The sequence below is a fragment of the Thunnus albacares genome, chromosome 5, assembly GCF_914725855.1.
Source record: "Thunnus albacares chromosome 5, fThuAlb1.1, whole genome shotgun sequence".
Taxonomy (NCBI): Eukaryota; Metazoa; Chordata; class Actinopteri; order Scombriformes; family Scombridae; genus Thunnus; species Thunnus albacares.
The window spans coordinates 9619152-9641180 of record NC_058110.1 but is presented as its reverse complement, the minus strand read 5'-3'; the positions used below and the strand labels follow the sequence as shown (position 1 = coordinate 9641180).

Below are 22029 nucleotides of genomic sequence, written 5' to 3'. Positions count from 1 at the left end.
AATAGACGAGAAAATTAATTAAACAGAATAACCTGAACCCTAATGAATGAATGCTCATATTCACCTCAAGACTGAATTAAATTCAATGACAAGAAGTTTTACATGGGTATGAGTTAGACCAGAATTTTTAATCTCTCTTCTATTTGATGCAAAAACAAAACTGCATACACATCTTGTCTTATTGTTTAATTGGAAAACAACATTACAGTCAAACTTACAGTCAACCCTGTGACACGTTGTCACAATCAATTTGTAAGACCATTCACTGATAGGGAATGTGTAATGTGAAGAGAAATCTACATTCAGGAAACACTTGCACATGACAAAAAAAAAAAGTGTGACAGTTCTGAATACTGATTCAAAGTCTAAACATATCCCGGATAAAACAAACAGAGTGAATTCATGGTTGAATATACAAGGGCACCATTGGTGGTATGCTGTGTTGGTTGGAGCATCAGTAGTTACATGACATTCATCAGGTCACGAAGACATAGTCAGGGTGTTTTTCCTCTTGGAGTCCCTCCTTGGGAACGGCACAAAGCTCTTCACCTCTTTGAAACATAACCCTGCAGACAAAAGGAGAAAACCATTTGTGTTCTGCATGTGCAGCTTGTTCACACTGAAATAATAATTTAAACAAAGCTAATAAAAGTATACTGCATGGCATTTTAACATCAATAATTCATTATTGATGACTCCAACATGGTCAGCATGATAAACACTTAAAAGAAAATGTCCACTTGATGCAGTGGTAAAGCATTTGAAAAACATGATAATGACACTTTCCCATTGTTTATTGTATACGCAAGAGGACAAGTTTATTACCTCTGTTTATATCTTTCTCATATAGCAACAAAAAGATTTTGTGAAAGGCCTCTATTCTGAGAAATGACTACACACAAACGAGACCATAACTGATACTATTACACCTAAATACTGTAATATATGTAATTGTTTTCTCCATATGCTCAAACAGTCATCTCCACATTGATTATATTATGGCAATTTTCTTTCTAATCAATGTTTTTAACTGCTTTTCACTTACGCTTCCATTCGTCCAGGGACAATGTGGCGTTGTCGTGGCTGTCGTCGTATGAAGCAGGCTCAGGAAAGTCATCCGGGTCTCTTAGGCTGTCGAAGTATGGGTGCTCCAGAGCCAGTTCGGCAGTAGGCCTCTCGTCTCCATCCAGAACCAGCATCTTCTCCAGCAGGTCAATACCTGCAAACGGTCAGTGGTACAGAATAATGCGACAATATGATGAAACTTCAAAACCATCAAAGTGTAGAAGTCGTTAAATGTATAAAAACATATTTATTGACATTAGCCATATGGGAGGTTGCTACCACCTTTTCAGAAGAAGGAGATTCAATTCTGTTTATTACAAATGGAACATTATACCTATTTAATTTCATTATTTTTAAGCGCCAAAAGATTAAAATAAAAAATCAGCTGCTGCCAGAGACTTAGAGCATTTTCTCCTGTTTTGACACTGATTGTTTAGAACAGTAAGTGCTTTCATGAACAGGGAGAGTCATTATGGTATAAAATAAATCAGAGACAGAAAGCTGCAGGATTGACATCATACTGTAAGCAAATGAAACAGAGTATTAATAACAAACTGAGGGCACCCTTGAGTGCTATGGTGGACCAGCACGGTGGTAAAAGACTAGATGTACTGGTTCAATCTCAAGTGTAATAAAAATGTTAAGATAAACAGTTGCGGACCAGTTGAGTTTAGGAAAACCTGCTGTGGCTGAACTCACCCTTTGTGCTGGCTCTGGGGAACAACGTCGAGAAGTCTTTTCTGGGATAGCGAGGAAGACCCTTAACATAAGTTTTGGCCTGTTTTAAGAGACAAAAGACAAACTGCAGCTCATACAAGACCAAAACAACATAATAGACACATTGTGATGATATATTCTATGTATGGGTATCACTGTCACCTATATGAAGATGACAAAAAAGGTAATAAGCATTAATCAATAGTTTATGTTCAAAATCAAATGCTTCAGGCTGCTCAGACAAAGGCGTTTCTGTGAAATTCAAATAATCATCCAATCATTTCCCTTTGTTGAAGGGACAGAAACACTGTATTTGAAGTGAACAGTGCCAAGAAGCTTAAGTAAACTGTGATGGGCTTTCATCAATTATCTGTTGGAATAATTTTACACAATACTGAGCCATGAGAGAGATTATCATTAGAGATAGTGTTATGATATGAAAGTGTGAAAAATTACATCAGAAAAAAAAAAATTAACTGCTTACAAAGATAAAAAATATCCATTGAAGCTTTTGATGTGCAGGAATCAACTAAAGGACTCACAAAGCAACCAATGAACCTTTGTTTTTCTTAAATACATGAAATTAATACATAAAGAACTTAACTGATTGGTAAAGACCTGTGTTTAAGTGTGTCATTGACTACGTTTACATGCACAAAATATTCCGGTTTTTGCCCTTATTCTGAAAAAGACAATATTCCCACTAAGCTGTTTACTTGGCTAATGAAAATGAATATTCCACTAATATTCCCGTTTACATGCAGAGTGTTTTCAGGGTCTCCTTCTGCTCCAGTGGGAACGGGAATCACAAGATCTCCACAAGCAGTGAAGCAAACCAGCAAGGTGAAAAACATTAATGAGCTGCTTCCTGATATTGATATGACTGATACTACACATTTATAGTTACAGGCACATCTAGTACCTCGGTTGTTCCATGATGTTTACTACACTGCTGCATCACCCCAACATCACCGCCAGGATAATAACAAATCCCCTCCATCCCCGTCGTGGAGAAGGCATGCTCTGCTTTTCCAGCCTGATCTGAACAGCTCTTCACCCTCCTCTCATTCCTCCTCTCTGTCTGCTTTCCTGCTCCAGTATATGTCATTATGCCTGTGCAGGGGTAAACAGGCAAGAGGACTGCGTGTTGCAAACTGCGGTTAAAAACCCCAATTGAGACGTATATTCCAAACGCACTGTATACATGTCCAACGAAAGCTGCTAAAACCAGAATATCGGCATATCCCACATGTCTTAGTTGGAAAATGCTATATTCGGAATAAGGCCTAATTTGGAATATCCAAATGGAATATGACCTGTATCAAATTCAGAGTATTGTCATACTCGGCATAATAGTGGAATATTGGTGTGCATGTAAATGTACTCAAACCAGGATGAAAGTGGCTTTTCCTCTAGTGCCACCCTCAGGACCTTTATATTTTTTCTCCCAGTGCTGCCAAAGCTTCAATAATGGCAAAATCTTCAGTGTGTTGTTATTGTTGGATGTAATGTACACTGAAACCTCTAAGGGTTGCTAGTGGGCTTGAAAACATTTAGTGCTGGTAATGTGATTTTCATGGATTTCAGGGGCTGATTTAGTGTACTGTGGACCAAATGATTTGAGAGAAATTAGATATTTTCACTCTCATCTTGGAGAAATAACTGCATATTTGTTTTGATTTTTTGAAATCGCTCAGCAGTAAAAGGAGGTGTATAGTAGCAAAATATCAGCAATTAAGTGCAGTGATTTCTCAACTCATCTCAGTCACACTGTAGTTTCATGACATACACCTAATGTAATTTGTCCTACCTCTGGACTGTCCAGCTTCTGTATGAACTCTGGTCCAGGCACTCCGGTCACTTTCATGATCTGAGTCAGCTGGTCCATGTCTGGTAGTAAAGGGATTACAGTCAAGGATTTTTAAAGTCGGGATATCCTGGTGGTTCAATAACCAAGTATCCACTCAAAAGCAGTGGAAAGTTGGGTTGCCAAGGAGGTCAACTGGAAGCCACAGTGACAGCTGTATTTACTGGTTGGTGCTATAAATCAGTCATGTGCAATGGGTGCAAAAAATAACTTAAAAAACAAATATAAAACATGCAGAAAAAGTGTGTAATATAGTGCAACAAAAGCAGCATGAGGAAAGAAACTGCTGCTGCCTCATGTAATATCTGTAACTTTTCTGTTTCATTGCATTGCATGCACGAGGTTTATAGCGCCTCACATCAAATAAACCTGTCACTGTTTAGTCAAGTGGCTTTCAATCTCCTTTATTATTACAGCGATTGGATAAACTGATGTTTTAACTATAACTTAGGAATCAAACTGTATATCTACATTTTTGTATACGGACACTTATGTCATTATTTAGTATTACACCAGCTTCAAAAGTTACAAGCTGCAAGACACAGCAGATGAAAGGATACAATCTTTCCCTTTGAAAAGGGTTTTTCCGTTGATCATTTCTGCCATGATACAGCCCACAGACCAGATGTCCACTAGAATAAACACAAAAGGAAAAAAGCATCAGTGAGAATCCAAGCAGAATACACATCCCTAAGAGTGTTTTAAGTTGAGCTCGAATGCACTAGAAATGAGGAAGGAGGCCTATATATGCCAGAACAAAGTTCCTGTTCACAACGGAGAGAAGAATCTGTTGTGCTGTTTATATCGGGGGAAACTTGATGAGTGATACAGTCCAATGAAGGATGTAAACTTGCCAGAGTGGCTTTCTGTGCTACATTCCATTCTGTAGATGCTGTTCACAAAATGAAAAACCTCTATCTACTAAATCCTGGGAAAGTCAGTTTCACTGTAGTGACAGCTCTGTGATTGTGTCTCAGCACTATCAGGCTGCTGTCAGACCCATCTGTGTCAACTGCTAACAGATTAAAGGGAGGAAAAAAAAAGATTTATTATAAGAACGACACGCTGTGTAACTTGAAATGTGTTTCATGCATCGGCAACAGGATTATAAAAATCTGCAGACCCATGAAGTACCATACAAGCCACCGCTAAAAGAAAGAAATCATTGTAACTGGAGTTGGGATGTTTTCAGACGACAAACAGCAAACAGTTACAGTTACAGCACCGACAGGCCGACGGAGCACTGAGACAACAGTGAGGACGGAGGTAAGAATATGTAACAGCTACGATTGTCTTGCCAGTCTGGGTGTAGTGCATCCAGTTCAGAATGACCTCAGGCGCCCGGTACCAACGGGTCACCACGTAGCCCGTCATCTCGGCGTCAGTACTGCGAGCCAGCCCGAAGTCCAGGATCTGTATAATAGTAATAGTATTTAAATATTGATATTTTAACAACCTCATTGACATAACCTGTACAAATGTTGTACTATTGTTTCAACATTTTCTGACCCACATTTAAGTAAGCCCCAAGACAGAAACATCTGTCTCGTAACACAAACAACTCTGAGTAAATCCATTTGCTGTTTGCTGCTCAAACTGCAGTATCTTCTGTATTTCCATTACATTCTTCTTTACTCGCTAATCCTATCACTTTGCTGCTAAAGCAACCCTATCATTTAAGTTCTGTCGTGTTTTTCAAGTGGAATCTTTAGAAGTACAAACCTTCAGTTCACAGTCTTGGTTCACAGCCAAGTTTCCAGGCTTAAGATCCTGCAAAAGAAAATGAGCTGAGTAATGGTTACTTATTGCACATAGTGATTAACAGCAAATTATAGTGTTTGTATTGAGCAGTATCAATACTGGGGCTGTGAAGAGCTTTGCTGCTTGTAGTTTCCTGTGGTCTAACATGGCTCGGCTGTTTGTCTCAATGTGGGATTTTTAACAGCTATTCAGTGGTGTGACTCAAATATAAGCTAACCATAAGACAAACTGTAGCATTTCTGCACAGTCATTCATAAAATACTGTGACGTAATGTATTGGACTGTTAGTGAGTGTGGATAACACCTTCGCTGCTTTAGGAATTACCACAGTAATAGCGAGGTAACACCTAAACAGAGTGTGCAGGGCCGTATTTTCTTCAGTCATTGTCAGAGCAATAATTTCAAATAATGCTTTGTATCATTTTTGGCAGCATGAGTGTGTATAGATGCTACCACAAAAAGGCCTTTGGGGGTTCCAAGAGAAATAAAAAGCCAACGTCTGCCTGATATACAAGTGTTGTATTGGTCCAACCCTACTTTGCCTATTCCACACACACCCTTAGGTCTTGGCGTTGGTGCTGAAGGGTGTTGCCTAACATTTCTAGACATGCAGTCAGGCATCAGAGAGGAGTGAACTCATCCTACCTGTTGGGGCAGGGTTTGATCTGACATGATAACAATGACAAATTAAGTCAACTTTCTTATGTGTTTCTTTGGAACAAGAAGAAGCGCACGTCTGAGCCAGAATACAAGGTACAAACCGGTCTCTTTATAATATCATGTAAAGGTAAATCTATCATAGATAAATGAAATTCATCCAAAATAGAACCATTTTTCCACCTATGCTCTAAAGTCAGCTCTCTACCTTGACATTTTGACTTGTACTTACCCTGTGGATGATTCCAGCCTTGTGAATGTACTGCAGAAAGGTAGAGAGCGAGAGAGCAGGTAGCATTTATATTGCAGTCATATCCAAAATGTATGATATGGTATATAACATTTATTTATTGTGTCATGTATTATATTATATGTAAGTTCCAGACAGCATTTGTTTTAATGGCAATAAAGTTAACTCAAAATAAAGTTTTAACAAAAATACTTTTATGGCATATGGATGGCAACCCATTATATTTTCATAAAGTACATAAATCTATGCTTCTTCACTTTATTCAAATAGCTTATAATACTTATATGTATATACTGTATGCATTAATCAAAATGCAGACCATTCTCGGCAGTTATTGTAACATATATTAAAATACAGTATAACTCTGGCATGATGGTGCCTTGGAATGCATGTATTTATTGACTGTAATTATACTAATACTAGAATACTATATATACTGTAATACTAATGTACTTCTCGTGCTTCATGATAAAATTTAACCTTTTTTCCTTGGCTCACCCTGAGTCCACAGAGCATCTGATAGACGAGAAACTGGACTTTGTCTTCTGAGAGATGACCTCGCACCTTTGACAGGTCAGTAAACATGTAAGGCATCACCAGGTAGCTGAGAGAAAGAGGAGCGGAAAGAGGCAGAGCAAGGAAGAGGATCAATGATCAATGGAAAGATACCCAGACAGGAAGGAAGATGATTCCCTCCGCTGAGTAGTCCAAACATCATACAAAGCTTTATTGACTAACCAAGAGGCACAAGAAGAGGTTTTCCTTTGCCTGAGTAAGTCATCCCACTGTTATTTTCCACGCTCTATTAATGCTGTAATCCATCAATTTTCATACTGTCATCGAGGGGATTTAGGGTGCTTGTGTATCTTTGTGTAACTCTCATGTTTATACTGAATAACCTCCAAACAATTATTCCTCTTTATTGTATCCTCTAGTCTAAGTTTGCACTTCCATGTACTCATCTTGCTAGCAGCACTAAATGAAAGCAAAAATATTCCAATGCTATAGCTTTCTATTTCTTTTTTTTACTTTCATATAAAGTTTTGTCAGTTTACAGTTTTACTTTCTGTTCTACATTTCTCTGAAGATGGAGAGACCAATAAGAGCATGACAGAGAACCAGAGTTTTGAACAATCTTCACTGAAAAGCACAACTGTTTTTTAGCCCCATGTTTTAAATTTTTCATGTAAAAGCCACATTACACAGTACTAAAGTACATGTTGAATTGCTTACATTATTAACTATACTTGATAAGTTTATTTTACCATCTAAAGTTTCTTCATCAAAACCTCAAATTCTGTCAGTTTTAGGCTTTAATCTCTGCATACAATGTATTTGTATCCTGAAGCATCAGCAATTACTATATCAGTCTGCAGCAGATTACTCTTCAAGCCAAACTCTAAAGGATACTCAATATGGCCAAAAGTATGTGGACACTCCTATCTGGGGCTGTTATTCGTTCCAGTTAACAGGAATCTTAGCTTAGGTGCTTCCACCTTTGTAGCATCAGTTTGAGGAAAGTCCTTTACTCTTTCAACAACACAATACTCCTGTGCACAAAGCCAGGTCCATAGAGAAATGGTTTTCAGAGTTCGGTATGGAAAACTTGACTGGCCTGCACAGAGACCTGACCTCAGCCCCATCTAGTGCCTTCGGGATGAATCTGAACTCCGACTTAAGAGCTAGGCCTTATATTGCCCAACATCAGAGGCTGACCTCAGTAATGCTCTTGAGGCTAAATGAGAGCAAATCCCTGCAGCCAAGTCATAAAATCTTGTGGAAAGCCTTCCTAGAAGATTGCAGGTTCTTCTTCTTCAGCAGTATGTTGATGCCCATGGTTTGGGATGACATGTCAACATTCATACATGGGTGTAATATTTGAGTGTCCACATGTTTTTTGGCCATATAGAGTATGACATGACAGGTGGACTTTGCTTCGTACATTTCAACAGTTTCTGTCCAGTGCTTATACCTTAAGCAAATGACCAAATGCATTTCCATACTTGTCCAGACTTTCCAGATCCTGGTCTTGAAAGTCTTCAAATATTATGAGGGCATGATGCATATCAGACCATAACTAGTAAAACCACCTCAATACGGACCTCAATAAACATATGAACAGAGTAACCAAATATGCTCCTGTCAGAGAGGTGAGAGGAGAATGTATGCCAAATACATTTTGCTCTCACCACTCTGAAGACTGACTTACTGCTCAGCCTACAAAACAGAAAACAATCACTGTTCTCAGTGGCTCTGCTGTCCTGTAGGTAGTACTCCTCCAGTTGAATACTAATCCTGCAGATCATCAGAGGTGTTTCCTGTGTCTGCCTGAGGGTCTTGATAGTAAGCCAAACAATACTCACAAGTCCTGAAAGTCATCAAGGCCCGAGGCAGGTGTAAACACATCAAGAAGTCCTATAACCTAGTTGGAATGAAAGAGGGAGGTGACGAATACAGAGAAATGGGAGCAGAGGTGTGAGGTTCATGTTAATTCATCTTAGTATTTACAGTATACTGTCATATCTGAAATGCAGTTTCAAGAATGTAAAAACTACAGTCTGTTAAAGGAAGCAGTGGATGTGTTGGGTTAATAAGTACTCACATTTTCATGCTTCATGTGTTTGAGCAGTCGGAGTTCCCGGTAAGCTCTCTTAGCAAATATCTCTGACTGGAAGGGCCTGTGGAGCTTCTTGATGGCCACTTTCTCTTTAGTCTTCTCATTCAGTGTTGAGCTGTAAAGGAAAAAGAAGTTTTACACTCTGAGTCTACATGTGCCTCCTAGTTTCATTTTGATTTCACTTTTCTCCTCTTTTGTAGTTATCTGTGCTGTGTGAAAATGACAGCGGACGGTCTATTTTAAGGTTTTAACAGTCACTAAGAAGTTCTGTGTGATATCAAATGCAACAGCACAGACGTTCTCAGATGGAGGTACTGTACGTGCAACTCATTCTCTCACTGAGTGGGGGTCTGTGGTTTATTCAGTGTGAGCATCTAAATGTTTGGCAGCTTATTACGTGCATGTTTGCAGTGATCTGCAGGGCACTGAATCGTAGGAGGGAAGGCTTGTTAGGCTATTTGGAGCCACATCCACCAACACATATTACACAAATCACTTGTGCATAATGTTTTGGACGAAGATAAACGGATGTAGTAATTACAGTCAGTTGCATGCAGCAGCTGGTCCATGCCAGACAAGACAAACACAGTAGTTATGAAACTGTTGATGATGTTTCAGTTTATAATTTCCTTTTCTTCATTTGGTTGCAATTTTCTTCAAGATGGTTTATGAGAGATGTGCAATTTGGTGGTTGCTTTATCCCAGTTCATCAGATGGTGCATCTTTTAAAGGTCAGACATTGTAAGCTTTAACAGCCCATACTGTAACTACTCCCACACTGTAAATGCTTAAAACCCTGGCAACCATTGTCAGCAGGCCAATCTCTGCTGCTCTGACAACACGAGCATTGTCCTATTTTTCTGAAAAAAACTTATTATATCCAGCATCTGTTCAATGACATTACAAACTTACACCATTCATGGTAATACAATCTGCAAAAATGTATACGTTATGGTGTGGGTAATGAAATTTAAAAGTGGAGTTTGTGGTGTGCTCTGGTGGTTTGGTGTTCCACAGTTATGAGATAAAAGCACAGCAATGGCAGAGCTCCAAGGTCATGTCCTTCGTAATATTTTGGGAATTTGGGAGGGTTTGATAATATGACGAGGTGTTTACGTTCTATAATTACACGCATATTACACACGTTGGGTTTTTAAGGCTGATTATGATATAGTTTAGATTAAATATCACAGAATTTCACTTCTTGAATCAAATTTGACTAAAATTAATTCAGTATTCTCCATGAGAATTACGCACATATAAGACTGCAATATGGGAAGTTTAAATGTTACACATTAATAAGTGAAATGTATTTTTTCATACTACTGCAGTAGAACATTTCACATAGTTTAGTTGGTGGCTTGTAAAAAATGGTTGTATGTTGGTGGAGCTCTGCTGGGGAACTTTGACTCACTCCATTATTTCTAAAATCTTGGCTACAGCCCTGAGTGCTGGTTTCAAATCCAAGTGTGTTTGTATGATGATACTATAAACCTGACTGAAGAGATGTCTGTATGTCAACTGTAAACATGTTTCAACTTGTGATCCAATCTGGATTTTATGGACATCCTTTTCAGAAGACTTTTTCCATTTTTGATATATTCTAATGGGATATCAGCAAGCATAATTCATCATATATCATATCACGAATATAATGTATCATAAATATAGCAACACACTTACAGCAGTAGAGGACCTAAACGCTGATTTTACTTATCCAGTCAGCTGGATAAACACAGGAATGCGTTTACTACAACGAACATGTAGCCTACATATTACAGCAGCGTGCTGTCACTGAAAGCTGGATTTTGACGCCTGACTCCCTACATGTATGTATATCCTTAAATAACTTAATCTCATTTCTGTACTACGTATGTTATTACATGTAAATACATGTAGACATATATGCAAAAATATACAAAATGTTACGTATCTATCTGCATATGTATTATGCAATTTGCACATTTTCTATATCTGTAGTTTCCACTGTGTATGTAGCTTGAATGAGCATATAGAAATGAAAGTGCAAAGTGGCCATCTTTACTATTGACTTTCATGTAATGAGTGCAGATGTCCCATAGTTGCATATACACTATTTTTACACAGATATATGTTTGAAAGGTGTTATGAGTGTTCTCGTGTTGACACACGACGCATGCTGTTAGGATGTTATGAGGTGTCAGTGTTAGTTAGGACTTTGTAACGTGATTTAGCTGTCTGCGGGGCTGACAGTGTGTTGGTGGGGACTACAGGATATAAACCAGGCCCACCGCGGGCTGCATGTAGCTAACAGTAGTGGGGTGTTTTTAACACACGGTCCAGTCAGTCCCAGCTACGACACACACTTGATGCAGCTTCCAGTAAATGAGACTCACCACACAGAGCCGTACGCGCCGGTCCCTATCTGCCGGAGCCGTGTGTATTTCTCCGGGACTTCCCACAGCGTGCTGTTGATCTCCTCACGGTGGAACTGAACCTGATCGTCCATGATGAAGAGGAGAAGGCGACGCCAGGAAAAAAAAAACACACACACACACTCACACTTCTCCCTCCTTCTTCTGTACGCCTGTCACTTGTTAGGAAGGTAAAGTAAAATACGGCTCAAAAACCCAACAATACACCTACTTCTTACTTCCGTTAGGGGTTTTCAAAATAATGCTTTACTGCGTGGGAGAGAAAACAAATCATTGAATCATAGATCTCTGCTCACGTGTTTCAAGGTGTATATAAAACACCCTGCTTAATAGTAACTTGAGTCTTAGATGGTTTTACCTGAAAAAAAAATCGATTATCTTGTTAAAAGCCTTAAAATGACATCTCCTTCTTCTTCGTTAACAATTCAGAATCTATGAATATGCAAACATTGTTCATTTCAGAAGTTAAACTGCTGGATATAAGATGTCTTTGCCTCCAGTTGATTGACTGTCTGTCTGGTCTGGCAAATCTGAAATGAAACAGCGGCTCCTCAAAGCATTGATCCAATAAGATTAGCCAATCAGCGCCAGGGGCGGGACTAACCTCATTATCAAGGTGTTGTAAAAGGTGTGTCAGCTGGAACCAAGGAGGAGTAAAACTAGGTAGTGCCGATTAAATATGGATCAAGATTATGTAACTGCATTGCTTAATTCTCGAATCAAATGTTTTCAGAAACATATTTTAGTGCTCTACTAAAATAAACTAGTTGTGATGTCATAAATCCTGCTCGTAGGCCCTCCTCTTAAAATTAGATTTTCAGTGAGCACAGAGAAACTTTTAACTTCAGCAGATGAATGTGAAAACAGCCTCCTGGTGTCAAACTCTGAACATACATCATTCTGAACAGTGAAGCTTAAACATTCAATTGTAGGAACAAGAAGAATGTCCTCGTCCTGTACGACTAGCTTTAATTTGTAATTGAACCTTTGTCAGTCTAATATTGATAATGATGCCATAAAATTAACATTTAAAGAAAAAAAAGACTCTCCAATAGCTAAATGAACTCTGCACACACGGCTTTACTTTGTAATGTTTTAAATTTTGCTTGTTTTATAAGAGTCTCATTTAATTTTTTTTCAATTTCATTTTAAGAAAAGCTTAATAAGCAAATTTCAGTATTCATGAAACTGAACTTTATTGTGGAGGAAACACTTCCGGTGTGAAGTGTCTCATATGAGCTTCACGCAGTAACACGGTAAACCACAGCCACTGTTAGTGTAGATAACGTGTTAAGTAGCCTGGAGGACTACACTCATGTTGCCTCATAGTCTTCCCAATTCTCAGGAAAACACTCCTCTACAAAAAGCTTAATCCACCGTGTGGAAAACAACCAAATGCTGTAAACACTGTACAAATCATCAGATCCCAGTGTGAAAAATCAGACAGCTTGCTTGCTGAAACATGTCAATATGACTCGATTTTGCTCCCGCCCACACATAGTAGGTGTTACTTGTCATGAATAATTGCTGTACATTGCCAGAAGTTAATGAATCATGACAGCCTTCTCAAGGCTTTCACACTTACAGACAAAAAAAAACATGGATACTAAGCCCACAGATTTCGACTTTGTACACAAATATAGGTTTATTCTCAAAATAATAAATGATCCATATCTATGAATCCTTTTTCAGTTATAACCCCTCACAGATTTACATTATTTTTTAGTGTCAGCACTACATTACAAAAAGACTAATCCTAGCTTTGGGTGCAGCAGTAAACATTTGTGTAAAGGAACATTTCTCCTTGAAAGCGAGGACACCCAGAAGACTGTTCACAAACTTGTGCTGCTCCGTTGGCAGTCAACACAAGACTGACCTTGTACATTCAGTGATGGTGTTTTTTTTTTTCTTCCCATCTGGATGAGCATGAGTGACACAGAACAGTTCTCAGTTATCACAATGGCACTTATCATTACCAATTTCCACCGAATTCCTGTGGAGTTGTGAAAGTGTCTGTGTGATAATCGGCTCCATGTCAACCCAGTTTCAATCTTTTTTTCTTTTTTTTTTTTTGTCAGATCAGGTGGGGACTCAATGCTCAGAAAACCAAGTGTACATATGTTTATGTGTGTTTTGAACCGGGTGGGGGCCACAGTAATTTGAGTATGGTGGGTGATTGAATTGTTATTTTGACAATAAAAGTGAATTTGTATTTATCTCCTATGTTAGTCTCATATCAGTTCTCTGTGAAGGTACTATTAGAAATAATATTATTCAGTAAGAGAAAATGGCCCACATAAAATCTGATGAAATGATTATATACTAAAAAAAAAGAAGAAAAAAAGAAGTTTAGCTAATACTCAGTGGTATTCATCTGTAATGTCTCTTTGGGATTTGAGGCAATGCAGCGCTCATATTTTGGGGGCAGTTTTTTAAATGAAAAAGGGATGAGGTGAGTGTTCTTACTGTCTTTAAGTAAAGTAAGATTTTTACTGTTGGATGACACACAATGACCATAATATATCTGTGGAGGGGGTTGAAAGGGTTATGGATCAATACCAGTGACTCAGCCATTACTTGGCCAGCTGCTGAACTTTCTGGCTCTCAGAACTCAAGTTTCCAGCCTACTCTGTTTTGGAAAGAAAGCATCAAACCTACTGAGGTTTCAAGACCTCATCTAAACCAGTTTCTGTTTAGTTATGTGATTAGCAAAGCAGACTGTCCCTGAGGAGGTTCAAACAGTAACATTAGTTTTCCCATGACAAAGAAAACCACGAATAACAATAGGTCTACTTATTAGGTTTTTTGTGAAGCTGTCAACCACATCAGCAGATGGAATTTGTTTAGTTGAGCAATGAGAGATGCTTGAGATGCAGCTGAATGCAGGAAGAGGACTTTAAGTTAGCTACTATTTCCAAGATAAAGAATGTAGCCTACTACACACTCAGGATTTAGTGTCATAGAGTGGCTGAACTGGTGATATGTTGCTGACTCCTACAACACCAATGATACATATTGTACTTAAAGTTATTAAGTTAAAGTTACATTTAACAGGAGTTTATATTATATATAATATTGAATAGGCGTATATGCAGCCATACTAGCATTTTTTTGAGGCTGTACTTAGGCGCAGCAGAGGTTTAAGCTACATGCTAATGTCAGAATGCTAACACGCTGATTTTTAGCAGATATAATATTTACCATATTCACCATCTTAGATCAGTGCATTAGCTTGCTAACATTTGACAATTATCACAAAACACAAAGTATAGTTTTGCAGGCATTAAACAAAAAGTAGCCTATTCTGACCTGACGATGCTCGAGGAAGTTAAGAGATCATCAAAGTGATTACATTTCATTTTGAGGGGGACACAGTCCATCCAGTAGTTGAGACATTTGACTCAAAAACACATGTGAACCTCTCGGTGACGCTGGGTGACTGATTCTTCCATCTCTGTGTTATTATGAAAACCATATTATTGTTTACTTTTTGCTTCCATTTGATGAGTTCTTGTCTCAGGCTGTATAATGTGAAAAATGATCAGTGCCACTTTCTGATAAGGCACCATTTCTAAAGGCTTTATAGGCTGTAATCAGTGGCTTTATTTATGGTCAATAAATCATACTTACTAACGCTTCATAGATGAGTTAAATCCAGTCCTCCTGTCACTCTGTTGTTGTTTTTATTTACTGAAGTGAAGAAGATATGACACAGGTATGGAAATCATTAATGAAAATTCATCAGTTGCTGCTACCAGCATCACATGACCCTGCCAGACTAAACTGTAGGGGATCTTGGAGCAGCATTTACCCCTGAGGTGCAGTGTGCAGGCAAACTGGAGTGTGGATACGCCAGACCTCACTCCAACCGCTGCCCCATCCATGGGTCAGATTGAGCTGCAGCTGCTGGTCCATCACCCACACCAACGAACCCTGATTTCAAGAACCACATGCTTCACACTTCAATACATGTGATATATGACAGGTTCTTAGTACTCAACAGGCTTTCTATCATGCTGTTGTTTTCAAGTATCCATTAAAAGTGCCTCTTGTTATTTTGAGAGGTGGAGCTGGTGAGGCTGGAGGCAGTCCTCTGGTCTGATGCATTTAGTAAAGGCAACTGGCCTTCCCCTGCCTCCTATGCACTGCACCTCCAAACAGCAATGTAGAGGAGCAACTTCCCACAAGGTTTCAGTGACAACAAAGAAGTATTGCTTACTCCCGACCAAATCAGAAGGATACTGAGGACAAGAAGGAGGGCAGGTGGTGTTTCATACTGCATGTTGATGATATTTCTTATATGTTTTCTAATAATGTATATCATAAATATTTATCACTTGTTTATAATTCCAGGGCAGGATTCTTCTTCTTCTGAGGATGAGGAGCATCCCAAACCTACCTGTGCAGATAGAGCTTTCACTATCTGCTACCTGTGGTAGGTTTGGGAAGCTCTGTACAGACACAGAGGAAGCTGTCACCACTTGTTCTCCTCTATGTGCAGAAACCAAGATGGTTTGTTTCAGGTAAGGTTATGTTTTTATCTGCGTCTCCAATTCAATTGCATTATTAATTGCAATTAATATAGAAATAATAAAATGGATTCCATAGAAGAAAGGAAGGAGAGGAGAAACATTTCTAAATTTTTCTTTTTTAAAATTTTTTATAATCTTGCATCTGTCAACGCATAACATCTAAAATTATCAGCATTAATTTGTTTTGATTTTGATTTGACTCAAGTTAATTTATGTATAGAGCACATTTAAAAACAACAAATGTTGACCGAAGTCTTGTGAATTAAAATCAAATAAAAACACGGCCTAATTATGAGGACCAAAAAGTAAATTAATAAAAGTGTTAACATAAGTGTAACCTTTTACTGTGTGACTGACAGACTGACCGTCTGACAGATAGACAGACAGACAGACAGACAGACAGACAGACAGACAAAGCCATCCCTGTAGTCCCTGTAGCGTGTGATGGATTCAATTTAAAAAACTGATTTGTACTTATCAGTGCTTTGGTTTAATGTTTAATAGACAGGAAATGCCCCGCCCCCACCCCCCCCCCCTTTACAGTTTACATATTACCCAGAACTTTACCAGCCATTTTCAGAAAGTATAATTGATTTTTACTGTACTAAAGCTGCTAGCAGTACCTCCATCCATTTTCTAAATGGTGTATCTCATGCAGGTTTGCAGTAACTGGAGCTTCTCACAGCACACGGACAATATTCACCATAACAAATATTATACATATACAGACAGACTGTAGGAGGAAACTGGAGCGCTCAGAGGAAAGTCTTGCAAACACACCCAGATCTCCAAACAGAAAGGCCCCACCTTAGGTCCAAACCAAGGACCTTTTCCTTGTAAACATTGAGCCACAGTGCAGCAACAGTAACTTCAAAATCAATAGACCTCAGGTGCATTTCAGTTCATAAAACACATTAAAGTCCAGTTTCATGATATGAACCCATGCATGTGGTTTACGATGAGCTCTCTCCTGTAAAGTAACTTTGAAAGAATAATCTACTAATGGCTGGAGCCAATGATCTTCAAAGGACAATTTAGCACCTGGTGCAGACTTAATTTAATAGTCTCACTGTAAAATGAACCAAATGAGCAAAACGTTTCCTTCACCTTGTTATTCACATTGAGTTTGCTACACACCTTGCCAGAAAGTTAACTACACTGTCAGCTATACAGCCACACTGTCCCTCTGTCCTTTGGGTATGTTCACATGATTTATTGCATTCACTCTACCATAGATGCACACTATAAGTAAGTCTGCATAATTTACATTGTTCTATATAATTACTTTACATACTACCTGCAGTCTAATATATCCAAAATTAAGAAATCCAACCTCATAGACATCAGTTATCTGTCTGCTGTTGCCAATATCGATCATAAATCCATTTGCTCTTCTCTACAGTATTCATATGCAATAAGTCAATCTTTCGGGGTCATTTCCAAAAATAGTTTCAATCAACTGCTTGAAGAGGGCCACTGTCACTCTGTCTGGGTAAATGTCAGTGAAATGCCAAATTTCTGAGATATTTTCAAAGTGTCTGAGCTGCCAAACACAAAGGATTTGATTAAGCTTTAGTGAGCGTATTACATCGGCTTATGTGAGATCACAACACAGAAAGGAAATATATGTTTGTAAGAGTTTATTATATAATGACTGTTGATGCTAGAAATATGGCAGACACACTGATTGTAGAGTAGAGAAGAAGGCGTCTGCCAGCATTATGTGATGTAAGAGTAGTTAAAAGGTAAATCAGTTTCCTTTCAAAGGAACTTAATAGTTCAGACTATAATCCAATGATTTTCATGGCATCTGTCAAAATCATACAAAGCCAAATGGATTTAGTGACGTGATGATATGCTTATGCATATTTAATTGACCCTCAGATTGATTGAAATAAACAGTTTATATTATAAAGGCTGCAAACAGCCGCTACAGTCATCTCAATCTATATGGATTTGCGTGAGGTTTAAACAATGAAATGATTATCCGAGCTTTAAACCTGTTTTGAAATTTTAGTATAGCAAGATTATACAGATGGATGGCATCAGCCACCCCTGATCCTACTGCGCACGTCTCCCAGTCAAATTCAAGCTCAGTTAGGCCTATGTGAATAAAAGCCACGCATATGGAAAATTGAAGACGTCACCTTCAGGTTGCAGCTCAATACTTTCTGGAAAAGATCTGAGTATAGCCCACAAGATGGAGCTAGCGTCTTGCTGTGGGCCACAGGATGAGCTGTTTGCTCCGTGGTGCATTCAGGCCATTAAATCAGATCAGTGACCAGCTTTGTTTAGGCATGGCTGTGTGTACTGCTGAAATCTGCTAATGTCTTAACTGCTCAAAAATAAAATGAAATTAAATGAATGCCTGGTGTTATTTTCATGTAGCATGTCTCATAAAGGGTAATCCAAAATCCCATATTTGTCCTTGAATTTTGTTTTGATTAAGCTTAAGTTTGAGAATGACCAAGTTTATTCTTAACAAATCAGAAATGTCAAATGCATCACCTCCTCTGTGCAGGATTATTATTCCCAGGAATGATCTTCCAGGCGCTGACTGTGGAGAACAGCAAATATAAAAGCTTTCATAGGATGAATCATTACTCTGCTTTGATAATTGACGACGGCAACAAAGAGACTGACTGAGATAGTAGTAGGTGACACATATATTTATGTGAACATGTCACCGAATATTATTTCAAAAGTCAAAGCCTCTGGGCGGCACATTGCATCAGCCTCCTTCATACAGTATGGATCGGTAGATAATAAAATAACATGGCATGTCCTTTATTTTTGCTTGTGATGCACATTCACTGACGTGACTGGTGGCGTGTATGTGACTCAGAACAAGACAGACGAATACACAAAGACGCATGTATACATCACTGCAAACACACATGTACACACACTGACAGTCAAACAGTTGTACAGACACACACTCTGAGCCTGTGTCTGTCTTTTCCCTCCGTCATTTGTGCTTCAACCCATCTGCCAAAATCCTCTCAAGCAAAATCTGACTTGACATTTTCCGACACTGAATCAGCAGAGAAAGTAGGCTAGCACGTAGAGAATGGGAGCGAGACCTAGGAAGTGAGGGAAGGAGTGAGAGAGGGAGGAAGGAAGCAGCTTGTTCACAAAAGGCCATGGCCAGAGGAAGACATCTATTTGCCCCCCGTGCCACCGGAGCACACGATGGCATTAACCTAATGAGTCTTTACATAGTAATTAAAGTTTCCCCACTGAATGATACTCTCTGTCGCTCTGTACCCAAGGAGAATTAATTATTAGTATCAATCAATGATGTTATCTGTGGGTGTTACTTGGTTAAGAAGGGAGATGGGGCAGACAGTGGCATTTAGCTGTGATTAATGAAGTGACCTTCCCTACAGCCTTGGCTAGGATCTAGAAAAATCTATTCCATTTCAAAGTGACCTCCGTGGGGGATGGCTGGTTGGAACACCCATACACTCAGCATCCAAATGCAACAAAACACACACACACACACACACACACACACACACACACAAATACGACCTTCACCATGACGAGTGGACAGCGATGTAGATGCAAAACTTCAAAAGTTACTGTCCAAGGAAGTCATGTCTGAGCTTCACTCTCGTATTCAGCTGATTCTGACATGAGTCTGAAGATCGTATCATCATCGTAGCTAAGTTAAGTGCACTGATATTATCCCTCAAAGCCTTTGCACACCATCCACTGGCATGCAAATGTGGTGGCAGTAGTAGTGATGATAATGATATTAATGGGTGCCCAAAGACTTCTCCTAAGAAATTTCCATATTTTGTCCCATGGGCCTCAGTTGGTAGAGCATGGCATTAACATTTTTATATTGGTACCATTCCCACTAGAACAGGACAAGCCAAGCATGTAGGCTATATTCATTCTTCATACTTGAAAACTGGATGGCAGAGCCATGTTTTCCTCATGGAAAGATTCACTAAGCAAGTGCAAAATATATGTACAATATATTTTTATATATTTACTATTTTTAAAGAAAATATACAGTATAGTTACATCATTGTAGTTTCCATTTATACTGTAGATACTGTATGTACACATTTAATTTAACATGTATAATGTTATATATGTACATGTAGATTCTATAAATTTTGTTGAAAGCTCTGGATGAGTTCTGGCATAAAGCCTGAAAATACAGGAGTTAACAACATATCTATTGGACTTTTACAGCCAACATGCATTTTTTGGCAACAAAACTCTTGAATTATACCAAAAGAGCTGTGGAGAAAATTGCTGGATGTTTTGTGCCTTTATTTTATGCCATTTTCTGTTTTTTGAACTGCACAAAGATGATAGTTGAAGAGAAGCTGAACTAGAACTAGATGGGATAAGTAGCTTTATTCAGTGACCTTGAAAACAGCTGAAGTAGAAATATAGCTGATATGGCAATGGTATGGGTAGAAAAAGATAATGACTAATGAAGTTTTTAAACCTGTTTTTTGTAAGTCTGAATATTACGGAACACAACTCCAGTGGATAAAACTGAGGTGAAAGTAATGTAACACAAATTTATAAACACAGCAAAACCAACACTACTGCCAAACCCATTCACATTTTTTGGTGAAACTATACAACAAATATCTTTTTTTAAATGTTCTTACTTTTCAAACTTTAACTCACTGTATCACTACCAGATTTAATCTTTATAACTTATGATAATACTCAAAATAAACCGCTATTTCCTAACAATAAACTAAGACCTCTTATTATAATATTAAAGGGACAGTCCCTAACACAAAGTTATACAAAACCAAATTCAAAAAGAAGAACCGGAAAATGCTATTACTCTCAAATGGGTGTTTTATTATAGGGACTAACTCTTGATCACCATAAAATTTAGCTGGCGATTCAGTTAGAGGGGAGGGGTGCAATAAAAAAGTACCCACGTATATATATATATATATATATATATATATATATATATATATATATTTATATATATATATATATATTTATGTATATATACTTTGTCAGTGGAAAAAGATGAAAACACAATATCTGACATACTTTATTGCATTATAAAGTTGTTATGGCCAAAGTGTTAGTAAGCAGTTAAAAATATATCTCATAACTGCATCCGAAAGCTTTTGCACCACGGTGCTGCAGAGACAGTGGTTGGTGCACTCTGCATCATCCCTGTTTTCTTACAGATTGCAGGCAGCATTTTAACAGTAGCTTCAGAGTGATAAATAAAAATAGCACTGTAAAAGGACATTAAACGCCATAGCTGTAGTAGTATATGCTCATTATGCCACCACTATCAACCAATCAGATTGCGAGATTTTAACTACTTATTTTAGAATTGTCTATAACACATCCAGCATACATGGATCAACATTATCATTCATTTGGAGTCATGTTTCTGACCACTAACTGAGAAAGTATTTGTCTCCATAGCTGCTAAATGCTGCACTATGTTCTCCAGCAAGTAGCCAACTTTATTTGTCTGCCATTTGGTGCAGGGTAGGTGGTTTATCGGACCTTTCTTTGCTGTTAACAGCTGCCTGCTGCTACAAAGGAAGTTGAATTGCAGGCTGGAAAGCCAAAACCATTAGCTAAAAGAAGCTAAAAGGCTGTAGAGCTGAGGGGAACTACAGAGTCAGGTGATAATTTTGTGTTTGCTCATCACTACTAGTGACACCTTTCACTTTGCACATAATCATTTGATCCATTGTTAATATAAAAATACTGATTAGTGCGCCTTTAAGTCCTTCACTCCAGATGATTTAGGACAATTTATTTACTTTTAAATGACCTGCAGGCTGCGTGAATTGTTGCTGTTAAATTTGGACTGAGAGACAGACGTCATGCAGGATGAATTGTCACATCATCTACTCTGATGATCAGGACTCACATCACAATCCCAAATGCTTCCATTCTATTCAAACTGCCACCTGGCTCTCCTACCGTCTGACCTAGCATCAGGTCAGTGCTGATCATCGCCTAATGAGGCTGAAGAGTAAAATACATTAGTAAGAATAACTCTCTAAGCCTTGCAGATGTTGCATTTGTTTTGTCACAGATTAATATTTGGTAACAGATGGGTAATACATGCACATACACACAAACAATGCCAGCAATAGCTTACACCCAATCGCTCATCTAAACAG

The 22029-nt window shown here is 38.4% G+C and overlaps 1 protein-coding gene across 1 annotated transcript; it reads right to left on the bottom strand.

Annotated features, from left to right (window-relative positions):
- Positions 1 to 171: 171 nt before the first annotated feature.
- mapk13 (mitogen-activated protein kinase 13) lies at positions 172 to 11667 on the bottom strand. Its single transcript, XM_044352370.1, has 12 exons — positions 11310 to 11667; positions 8920 to 9049; positions 8681 to 8739; positions 6816 to 6921; positions 6300 to 6329; positions 5372 to 5419; positions 4948 to 5062; positions 4210 to 4281; positions 3593 to 3672; positions 1765 to 1843; positions 1046 to 1219; positions 172 to 566 (listed from the first exon to the last, which is right to left on the bottom strand). The coding sequence occupies exons 1-12, from the start codon at positions 11420 to 11422 to the stop codon at positions 481 to 483; spliced, it is 1092 nt and encodes a 363-aa protein (XP_044208305.1). The 5' UTR covers positions 11423 to 11667; the 3' UTR covers positions 172 to 480.
- Positions 11668 to 22029: the final 10362 nt, after the last annotated feature.